The sequence below is a fragment of the Carassius carassius genome, chromosome 39 (assembly GCF_963082965.1).
Source record: "Carassius carassius chromosome 39, fCarCar2.1, whole genome shotgun sequence".
NCBI classification, from domain to species: domain Eukaryota; kingdom Metazoa; phylum Chordata; class Actinopteri; order Cypriniformes; family Cyprinidae; genus Carassius; species Carassius carassius.
The window spans coordinates 25,463,376-25,475,786 of NC_081793.1; the positions used below are offsets into that span (position 1 = coordinate 25,463,376).

Below are 12,411 nucleotides of genomic sequence, written 5' to 3' on the forward strand. Positions count from 1 at the left end.
TGTACCACCCAGCCAATCGAACAAACCACCATGCGGGCTTTTATCTGTCTGCAGAGAATTACCAGGTGTTTGTCCCAGAGTCGGCACAGGTGGGGAAACCAGTGGGGAAGATCAAAGCCAACGATGAGGACATCGGAATCAATGCAGACATTAAATACAGCATCCTGAACCCCGAGGGGGCCGGAATGTTCTCCATCTCCACAGACAAATATACTAAAGAGGGTGTGATCACGCTGAGAAAGGTATTGCTGTCGTTTTTATTGGTGTTTGCCAAGGCAAGCATCATTACTATCGTTGCTTGTTCAAGGGTTAGAGGCTTTCCTGAACCCTTAATAATAAGAGGTTGTTTCTTCAGCTATGGGTACTTTTGGCCTTGTGGACTTTTGTAAAACCACTTCCGTAAACAATTTGTAACACTAACAGGGTTAAACAGTGAATATACATGCATTTCATTTTTGAAATTAAAGTACAATAGTGACTTTTCAGTTTACAATTGAAATTATGTAATATATATATATATATATATATATATATATATATATATATATATATATATATATATATATATATATATATATATACTTAATAATATTGTTCAACAGTGGACATTTTACATACACACTTATGCTCATCAAGGCATTTATTTGATCAAAAACAAAGTAAAATTATGTAATTATATTACTATTGAAAATAACTGTTTTCCATTTAAAATGTAATTTATTTATATGATGCAAAGCTGTATTTTCATTCCAAGCCCATTTCTCTGTGACCCTAATAACAAAAAAGAAAAATATCATAAAAAAGTGCCCCCTGGGAAATAAAAGTTCATGTAGTAGACATACCCAACTATTAAACTTTAGGTCATGTGTTATTTGTGCTGCTGCTTTAGATATGAATGATGTCTCAAATGTTGCAGTTTATTGAGGAGAGGTGTTTTTTCTTTTCTCAGTAATCAAACTTTCACTAGGCTTACTATAAAATGGGCCAGAAAATCCCAGACCTCCACTGGAAAAAGACATGAGTCGTAACTGGAGAGTACAAAATCTAGCTTATATATCATTATATCTCATAAGCCTTATACACTTGATTTATCCTGCAGAGATGACAAACAAACAGCGAAAAGACAAAAGGCAAAAAATCTGCAGTCATGCACAAAACCTCATTAACAAGTTCAAATTCTGAATAACTTAACTAATTGTAAAATGTTTTCAGTTTTTCACACTTTTCACTTGAGTGTTGCTTGTAGACCTTCAACAAAAGAACACAACAGGATGGCATAATTATCCAAGTCAAGATGATGTCAAAATAGCATAATATCTGAAGCTGCACACACTGAAATCCCTGACAGATACAGAATACCTGTATATATAATCTGTCCAGCCAGACTGGGTCAAGTAGGCGTCTGGCAATCTCCACAGCTCAGATGCTCATTAATGGTTGCTTTTCTGTATTCTGAGCATCTTCAATTCCCCACTCAGTCCCAGGGGTCAGGAAAGCTGTGAATTCAGTGAATACTGAGATTTCCAAAAGCCAATCTTGTAAATAAATGCCTGCCAGATCTATCCGGTGAGACAGCGGTGAAGGTCGGGCAGGTTTCATGGTGTTTACAGAAGTGACCCCATCTAGAGAGCGATTTAACTTCTGTGCTCCGGAAGAAGAAGACTGACCTCAATGTGATCTCAGCTCATAACTTATTGGAGTACTTGAAACCCCGAGAAGCCACCAAGAAAGTCACTAAAACCTACTGAAAGCAAAGTATATGTAATATGTACACGTAACAGTGTTATTTTAGCATCATTATATTAATAAGTAGATGTTTTTTTTCTATAATTTATTTTAGTTAATGTATTTATTTTTAATGATTTTAGTTTTAGTTAAAGATAATAACCCTGATTTGTAATCTATGTAATTTTTCTGTTTTCTCTTTTTAGCCACTTAACTATGAGAAGAAGAAGCATTACAGCCTTCACATCGCTGCAGAGAACACGCACCTGGACCCACACTTCTCCTATCTGGGCTCGTTCAAAGACGACGCCACGCTCAAGATCACAGTCGGAGACGTGGATGAGCCGCCAGTTTTCTCGATGGATTATTACATTATGGAGGTGTACGAGAACGCCAAGGTTGGAACTGAAGTGGGTGCTGTCACAGCGAGAGACCCAGACAGCCAAAACAGCCCTGTCAGGTTAGAAGACATGATGATTTTACATATATATATATATATATATATATATATATATATATATATATATATATACAGTATAATAATTTTAATAATACTGTTATCATGTGTGGCTATTGTGTGTGCAATTCATAGAAAGTCACCTGCAATACACCCACAAGATTACATTTTCTATAATTTGTACTAGCAAATCACTACTATTTTTATAGAGTTTTACTAAATTGTGGTGTGTATTCGCAAATGCAGTGATATAGCACTATAATCTGAAATTATTTCTCTCTCTCTCTCTCTCTCCCTCTCTCTCTCTTCCATGTCCTCCCATTTCTCATATCTTTTTGTAAAAGTCAAATTTAATAGGATGACATTGAGTTGATATGACATACAAGGATCTTTTACTGCTTTGACTCTCTCTCTCTTTCCCTCTATGGAGGATATTGTTAATTAGAGTAGTTAAGGTACCCCATGTTATCATGGTAGTGAAACACAGCTGCCAAAGGCTCAATTACCTCCACACACTCTAATGAAAGAGAGGTGTGAGCAGGCCAGCTCATAAAAACATCATTGCTTTAGTGCTTATATCATGCTGCCTGCCAGAGATGCTGATGGAGAGGATTCAGATTAATTAGAAGTCCTGTTTCATCCCACCTGGTAAACACAGAATAACTGATTTGTGCTTTCTTTCTTTCTTTCTTTCTTTCTTGAATGAAATGAAAAAAATATAAAGAAATATGTATTTAAAAAATATTCATACATTTTTTATATTATTTAATGCATTACATTTTATATTCAAAATATTCATGTTTTATTTTTTATTTTATAAAAAATTCTGAGAGATAGTAACAGATAGAATCAGATAGAATCATCTATGGGAAAAAGCAGTCTGGAATAGCACAAGGGTTATTATTAAATCGTTGTACGCTCTGTGCTGTACTTGACTGATCAATGTTTTAAAAGTATATGATTATGCAAATTTTCAATATGCATTAACCCTGGGTTAAGAAATGCACAGTGAGAAAATCTTAACTCCCTAGAATGAATTGGATGAAGAGTGTGAAATATTACACCATGTACTGTATGTTAAGTGTGAAAAATCGATAAGAATCATATTATATATAAACGAAAGTTTAGAGAAAAAAAGAAAATGAGGAGTCTTAATATGAAAAGCAATGTTGCAATGTGCACATCATAGTCTGTAGAACACGGAGAAAATAACATTAGGATGACATGCAAGCAAACAAGGGGAATGAAAAATTAAATGTCAGAATGTTCCTTTCAATAGCAGTAAAAGGCATACGGTGTAAAATCCTCATTGTTATTTCTCTCTCATGTCTCATGCAGTCAAGGGCAGTGCACATTTTCTTGTGGCAATGAGATATGACCTGTATGGTTTGTTAGCATCTCTCTGTACTGGTGGTTTGAGGACGTGTTTTCAATTCATCTTAATGAATGAACCTTCAAAGTCAGTGCGTGACGGAGAGGCCGTAACTCTCACCGTCATGCAAATGCTGTGAATCTCATTGGTTGATGTGAGCGAGTAAGATTGTCAGTTCAGTATTTATCACGGCTCTAAATAAATAAATAAAATACATAAGAGAAAACGAGAAAACGAGAAAAGTCTCATGAATAATCCCTGGCCTTTTTTTTTTCTGTGTCTGGATAACACACATAAAAAAAATAATAAATATAAATATATATATATATATATATAATATATAAACCTTTCATTTCAATTTATACTGCATCATCACCATTAACATAATAATAAAATTGCATAGAAATTTGAGAATTAGCATTATGGAAAAATAAGCAAGGTCACTTTTATCTCCTTAGTTTTGTTCCTAACTGTTATAATGATGCATCTGATCATTATCATATTTCATGTAAAGAATTTGTCTTCTGAGATGTTGCAGGGAAAATGTTTTTTTTTTAAAGGCATATTCTTCACAATAGACACCCTGGTGTTGCATTAACAGGATTTCGGGATGAGCTATTGTGTTTTGCTGAGACGGTTTTTGTGTTTCTTGTATTTTTCCCTAGTAAGCATGATGAAAGCTAATAAAAACAGAAATAATTGTTATATATACTTTAGTACTTTAGCACTTATGTTCAGCAAGTAGAGGGATTTCAGATGGTGTATTGATGTTGTTGTTTATTATTTTTTTTATTATATTTGTTGTTGTTTTTACTAGCTAACCCAATCATGCTAACCAGTAAACCTTGACCCCCGCAAAACCAAAACAGTAAAACCACAACTTAAATATTATGGTTACATATAATGTTAACAATAATTTTGCAAAAATTTGGGATGTTTTTTAAATTTTAATAAAATGAAAACTAAAAGACTTTCAAATCACATGAGCCAATATTTTATTCACAATAGAACATAGATAACATAGCAAATGTTTAAACTGAGAAAGTCTACAATTTTATGCACAAAATGAGCTCATTTCAATTTTGATTTCTGCTACAGGTCTCAAAATAGTTGGGACGGGGCATGTTTACCAGGGTGTAGCATCTCCTTTTCTTTTCAAAACAGTTTGAAGACGTCTGGGCATTGAGGCTATGAGTTACTGGAGTTTTGCTGTTGGAATTTGGTCCCATTCTTGCCTTATATAGATTTCCAGCTGCTGAAGAGTTTGTGGTCGTCTTTGACGTATTTTTCGTTTAATGATGCGCCAAATGTTCTCTATAGGTGAAAGATCTGGACTGCAGGCAGGCCAGGTTAGCACCCGGACTCTTCTACGACGAAGCCATGCTGTTGTTATAGCTGCAGTATGTGGTTTTGCATTGTCCTGCTGAAATAAACAAGGCCATCCCTGAAATAGACGTTGTTTGGAGGGAAGCATATGTTGATCTAAAACCTTTATATACCTTTTCAGCATTCACAGAGCCTTCCAAAACATGCAAGCTGCCCATACCGTATGCACTTATGCACCCCCATACCATCAGAGATGCTGGCTTTTGAACCGAACGCTGATAACATGCTGGAAGGTCTCCCTCCTCTTTAGCCCGGAGGACACGGCGTCCGTGATTTCCAACAAGAATGTCACATTTGGACTCGTCTGACCATAAAACACTATTCCACTTTGAAATAGTCCATTTTAAAGGAGCCTTGGCCCACAGGACACGACGGCGCTTCTGGACCATGTTCACATATGGCTTCCTTTTTGCATGATAGAGCTTTAGTTGGCATCTGCTGATGGCACGGTGGATTGTGTTTACCGACAGTGGTTTCTGAAAGTATTCCTGGGCCCATTTAGTAATGTCATTGACACAATCATGCCGATGAGTGATGCAGTGTCGTCTGAGAGCCCGAAGACCACGGGCATCCAATAAAGGTCTCCGGCCTTGTTCCTTACGCACAGATGTTTCTCCAGTTTCTCTGAATCTTTTGATGATGTTATGCACTGTAGATGATGAGATTTGCAAAGCCTTTGCAATTTGACGTTGAGGAACATTGTTTTTAAAGTTTTCCACAATTTTTTTACGCAGTCTTTCACAGATTGGAGAGCCCCTGCCCATCTTTACTTCTGAGAGAGTCTGCTTCTCTAAGACAAAGCTTTTATAGCTAATCATGTTACAGACCTGATATCAATTAACTTAATTAATCACTAGATGTTCTCCCAGCTGAATCTTTTCAAAACTGCTTGCTTTTTTAGCCATTTGTTGCCCCCGTGCCAACTTTTTTGAGACCTGTAGCAGGCATTAAATTTTAAATGAGCTAATTAAGTGGATAAAAGTGTAAAAATTTCTCAGTTTAAACATTTGCTACGTTATCTATATTCTATTGTGAATAAAATATTGACTCATGTGATTTGAAATTCCTTTAGTTTTCATTTTATTAAAATTTAAAAAACGTCCCAACTTTTCCGGAATTCGGGTTGTATACAGTAAACTATAAATCTGTGCATATAGCCAAAAGCACTCATAAATCTCACTGAAAATGGCCTGTTTGCTGTCTGCAAGCTGATTGATAATTTAGGGAAATCATGTGAACAAAATTAAAGGCAATGTTAATGTCCAATGCAGTGCACATTTTGTAACGTAATTCAAGATCAGTTAATTAGAAACCTTAAAAAGTACTCTTTAGTTTTTAGTGCTTGCTTCTTTAGTATAAATGAACCTCCTGTGATGTTCCATCTTTACTTTTCATCTTTCCATTAAGTCTATATATATATATATATATATATATATATATATGTATGTATGTATGTATGTATGTATATATATGTATGTATATATATATATATATATGTATGTATGTATGTATGTATGTATATATATATATATATATATATATATATATATATATATATATATATATATATATATATATATATATATGTATATATATATATATGATGTTAATTTTAGGTTTCATTGTGAAAATATTTGATTACTCACAAAATAATTATGATAAAACAATTATTGCAAATTTAATAATTAATCTTGGTTAATTAGAGAAAAATTAGATTAAAGAAAAAAATATATTTTGTTATTAATTCATTTTATAAAATGTATTAAATGTAATATAATTATTTTATATAATATATTTATAATTATTATATAAAAATAATAAATAGTGTTCCTGTAGCTCAATTGGTAGAGCATTGCCTTATGAAGCGCAAGGTCGGGGGTTCGATTCCCCGGAAACACATGATAGGTAAAAATTTATAGCCTGAATGCACTACTGTAAGTCGCTTTGGATAAAAGCATCTGCTAAATGCATAAATTTTAATTTAATTTTAATATATAAATATAAATATATATATATATATATATATATATATATATATATATATATATATATATATATATATATATATATATATATATATAATCAGTAAAAAAACAGTATAATTAACTATATTTGTGTACAATTACTTTTGGACAATATAATAAAAGATAATTGATATAAAAATAAAAATATGTCCCATTAGGCTGAGCTTTGTAAAGTCGAGTAGTCCTGCAATAAGTCTCACCACGTATGAAGTTTCACGACTCAGTCATACAGATAAAAGCTTTACAAGAAATACAAGTACAAATACAAGAAATACAAGCTTTTGGGTAATCATGCACATCCTAGCTGTCTTTGCTAATAATGCCCCCATTATGATATAGAGGGGTGAAAGACAGAAAGGCTCATGCAGTATTCATGCTCTCTCTTCTATATTTAGGTATTTCATCGAGCAGGCAGAAGACAAAGAGGTGTATTTCGAAATCGAATCCATCAGCGGAGTCATTAGAACTACTCAGCTCCTGGACCGCGAGGACACGCCCTGGCACAACATCACTGTCATGGCAACAGAGGAAGGTGGGTACCAGAAAGCATGCTGGTTGAGCTTCGCCACTTTAATAACTCGCAAATTAGTCTGCAAAGACATTCTCGGCAATAAACGCCTTGTGCACTCATGAGAAACGGACTGCCGTTCGCTTTCTCTCTTTGAAAATCGCTCGCACTCCCGCTGCTGCGAAATCAACTCTGCAGGCCAGTAAATAGTCAAAGATCGGAATAGTTAGCTCAGAAATGAACATTGTGGTTATTTACAGTACTCTCCTCTCATGTTGTTCTAAACCTGTATGACTTTCTTTCTTCTGTGGAAAGAGAAAAATGAAGACTGCTGGTTGTTGTCAATGTTTTCCCATGCAATTATAATGAATGGGGCCAAAAGCTTTCAAGCATCAAAATGTATCCAGAAGCTCTGTAAAATATCATTAACGTGATCTAAATGGCTTGTGTGCTGTGTTCTGCATCTATACAGTCTGAATGTAGTTGTAGATGTTGTTCACTCAGAAAATCCCCCTCCAGAGAGCTGTTAATTGTTGTGTACAGATCCTTGACTTAGTAGAATTTTAGAACCAGTTCAGTCTGATTTATGATTGATCTAGTTTTTGGACCAGATTCTTTGAAAGATTCACTTTAAAAGAATGATTCATTTACAGACTGGACATCGACATTCTTTGAACATGGTAGATGTGAAGATTTAAAGCCCCTCCTGTGGTCAAATCATTTTTTAATGTTGTTAACATGTCTAACTGGTGTTTTTAATACGCTTAAAGACAAACCATGTGCAAATACATCAGTCAGCACCATTTTCACTATTAACTAACAGTTTCCCCTAAACAAACTCCTAATTTGCTGTTAATTTGCTGTAATTAATAGTCAGGTAGTTGTTAAATGTAGATATGAGGTAGGATTATGTAATCTAAAATATGGTCATGCAGAATAAGATTAATATGTGCTTTATAAGTACTAATACAGTATACAGTAAACAGCCAGTATGCTAGTAACATGCATGCTAATAAAAAAAAAACTGGTTAATAGTGAGAACTGGTCCTTTAAACAAAGTGATACCATTATATCAATTACCGTTACATGTCTGATATTTTAGAGATTGATACATAAAATGCATTACCATTCTGATATGTGGTCTAATAGATGACCATGTATAATTCGCTCTTCCTCTTCTTCAGCATCAATCAGTTTCTGGTTCAAACATTATTGACTGAATTAATTTAATATTGGTACTTGACATTGTGTAGCATTTTGTACACCCCACAATGGCAATAGGGTGGATGCAGGGACTAATTTACATATTCATGTGTCCACATATACTAAATGAGGTCAGGGTGTAGCGTTATATTGAAACCATTTTACAAAACCTCTGTAAGGTTAAAGAACTGTTTTCAGGACTTATGGCATACATACTTGGTTATAATATTGTATCCATATTAAAAGTAAAGTTTTTGTTTTATTATTAAAAAAATTAAAATAAAAAAATAAAAATATACCTGCCATGGTCATCATATGCTCTTTCCTTCTGAAATGAAAAAAAAAATAATAATAATATAAAAAGTAAATAAATAACTTTCACTAGAAAATGTTTTAAATATGTAATTTGATTATTAAATATATAAGATAAGGTGCTAAAATCAAGTATGCAATTTTAATCATTAAAGATGAGTTTTAAGTGATTCATTTTGTGATTTCAGAAGATGTGCAATAAAGCTCACAACTTTTATTCTATTTCAATGCCTTTATGCCCTTTTCGATGTTTTCTAATTGAATTAAAAATAGCGATTAGCACAATCTTCAAAGAGTCACCTTTTGTGTTACGCAGAAGCAGGTAAATCCGGTTTGGAACAAAATGAGGGTGAGGAAATGACAGCAGAATTTAACTTTTTTGAGTGAAATACCCCTTTAACAAACCCACTCATGCAAGAGAACAAAGCAGGGAAAGATTGGGAGTATATAATCTCCCAGATGATAAAAATCACAGGCCGTAATCTAAATGGAGTCACATGACTCTTCTGCAGCAGATTTTATCAGAGTAATTACCCTTAGACCCAGCATCAATGACACACATTCAGTCTTCTATATGATAATCATATTCCACATGTATCCAGTATGAGAATGAAAAATCACACATTGCCTTAATATCTCACTTATTTTCCCTAGACAGCAATGAGATCAAATAGAGACTTTGCATAAGTCTTCATCTCAGAGATATACATTCATACAGCCTCAGAAGAGAACTTACCTCTCTCAAGCTTTGCTCAGATCTGTGTTCTTCAGTATTTCTCATTCAATCCATACAATGCATTTGGCCGATACTTCAGTTTACTGTGCTTTCAAGGTATTTTATGACCTAATTTTCTGAGATATGTGAAACTGTTACACTCTTACTTTTTGTGAACTATTCCCTTATTTGTATCTTTTTATTTTTATTAATCAGACATAAAATTGATCATTACCAATCAAAATTTCTAAGAATCACAATCAAATCTGAGCTATGAAAGTGCAATGAAATATTCCTCTTTGTTAACACAAAACAAACATCCCAAAAGGTAAATAAGCAAAATGACAGAACACTAAAACACATTTCTGATGTTGTTTTGATGTATTTCTGTTTAACATTTTTGTATGCAATCAAAGATACATTAAAGTGAATCATGTTTGAGTTTGTTTGTTGCCATGGAGATGGCTTGCCGTTAACGGCTTCGTTCTGAGAAATGTTCGTTTCTGGTCCAGCTGTGGGTGTGAATTTATGTTAGAGTGCTCATTAGTGATGATGACAAGGGAGCGGAACTCACTTGGCCTGTACGCTTATAAGACGTCTCAGCAATTATGCGCACTTTTATTGCATTTAACAGTAGCTGTGCTATTGACAGATATCGTGCTATTTTATTAGCTACTTCTAGTTGTGGTACATGAACATTCTGTATTATAAAACTGATAGACCTGGCTGTTTTTTGCTAGATCTTAGACAGCCTACACTCAGTTCACATCACAATAGAGCACAGTGAGAGACAGTTCAGTTTTTATCGTTCAGAATTTCTTAAAGAGAAATACCAAACCAGCTCTTAAGATGAATCACAACATTACAACCTTTCATTTGAAGTAAAAAAAATACTTTCATATGGTAACGATTCACAGTCACGTACACACCGTAAAAGAGTGATAACCACATTTAAACACTGCCATGACCCTGCTGAAAAAAAAACGGGGGGGAAAAGCTGACATACAGTATTACAGTTACATAAATTATAATGTAATGAGATTTTGCTTTCAGCCAAAACTATTTTCTCTGGAATAAATAATAGATTAATGAGACCAAATGCTGCCCATGTGATTCAACCAAAACTAATTATATCTCATTTTAACTATAAAATTACAAATAGATGAGAGGTTCATATGAAGAGAATGGAGTAACAGAAACACAACACAATGAGAGGGAGGAGATAAAGATTGATTAAAATGAACACTGGAAAGCAGTACACAAAAAGATTGAGTTGGGTAACTAGTGCTTTGATATGTGAGTTTAAAAGGTGCAAAACAATTTCAAAAGGACCTAACTGAATTTAATATCTTGTTAATTACAATGTATAATTGCACAGGATATTTTTATATCCTAGTTGTGGGCCTGTTTTTCATTTCTGAGCATTATAATGCTTTGTTAATTTCTGCGTGTTTGTATTTATAGTGTTTTGATTCAAATTAATATAATCAGTATGTGTCCGACTCACTGAGAATTGCTATTAAATGACTTTGCCTATTTGTGAACAAAATTAGCTGGGTCCCAGCCAGGGATCAAGAAGTGCATGCAAATGTACTTTTCAGTTCAGATATGTGTTCTTTTGAGACAGACTTGATAGAAATTTGCATAACCTGTGTTTTACTAATCAGAAATGATTTGGTCATTACCATGATATTTGTTAAACTGTTTTTATTATTATTATTATTATTATTATTATTATTATTATTATTATTTTATGCCATTTGATATTCAGCAAAACTACATTCAAGTTCACAACAAACTTTCATTTCAGATCAATGAAAATAGTGTAAGTGTAAGTTTGATTGTGTCTTAACCTTCTAAGAAATATCTTCATGAGAAGTCACGCATAATTTTCAAGTGATTTTTGTTGTTTAAGCACTTTAAGTGTGCCACACATGGATTTAATGTATAATTAAAGGGATGGATCGATGATGGGTGTATAAATGTTTTAATGGATAGATGAATCTCCATTTCTATTATCTTCTGTCCACAAAAAGCTGCTTAATGTTCAGATATTCTTTCATATGAGCTATCTGATGTAGTTTTTTTTAGTTTTTTTTACAATCCAATGTTTTCTTCTGTTTTCAGATAACCCTAGTCTTCAGAGTCACGTTCCCGTTACAGTGCAGGTTCTAGATGTGAATGACAATCCTCCAATGATCAACACAGAAGACGAGATCATCATCTGTGAAAGCACCAGAGCAGGACAGGCAAGTCCCATAACAGTTGAACTGCTTCTCTGTCTCACTTTCTCTCTGACATTCCCTGGTCTCCTAAAAACGAATCTAACAACTAAAGTAATCAAACTAACTGTAGTTTTAATCAGTTTACTTACTAATGAGCATAAGCAGTAAAATGTTAAGTTGGTCACCTGAAACATTACGGGTTTGATTAATATGGATTTACTTATCAGTCTGCACAGAAAATTCCCTTACGTTCCCTGCCATGAATGGTGTGGAAAAAAGTGCAAGCTGAATATTTAGTGGGGCTGAAATAGAAAAATGGAAGGGGGTTATAGGAATGCTAATCATCTCTCAATGAGAATAAAAATCTGATCAACAAAGCGTGACAGCTCTGACTCACTAAAGCACACTCCTATTTTCCCTACCCACACTTTTCCATTTCATTTTGAAATGCTGTTTTTCACCAAAAAAGAAAGAGAGGGATGAG

The 12,411-nt window shown here is 33.8% G+C and overlaps 1 protein-coding gene across 8 annotated transcripts in view; it reads left to right on the forward strand.

Moving 5' to 3' along the window:
* LOC132121681 (cadherin-18-like) overlaps window positions 1-12,411 on the forward strand; it is a 214,639-nt gene that overhangs the window by 176,221 nt on the left and 26,007 nt on the right. For all 8 annotated transcript variants that reach the window (XM_059531347.1, XM_059531346.1, XM_059531352.1 and 5 more), the window contains 4 exons: window positions 55-242; window positions 1,932-2,185; window positions 7,360-7,496; window positions 11,830-11,951. In XM_059531347.1, coding sequence (XP_059387330.1) covers window positions 55-242; window positions 1,932-2,185; window positions 7,360-7,496; window positions 11,830-11,951 — 701 coding nt within the window. The remainder of the gene's footprint in view (window positions 1-54; window positions 243-1,931; window positions 2,186-7,359; window positions 7,497-11,829; window positions 11,952-12,411) is intronic.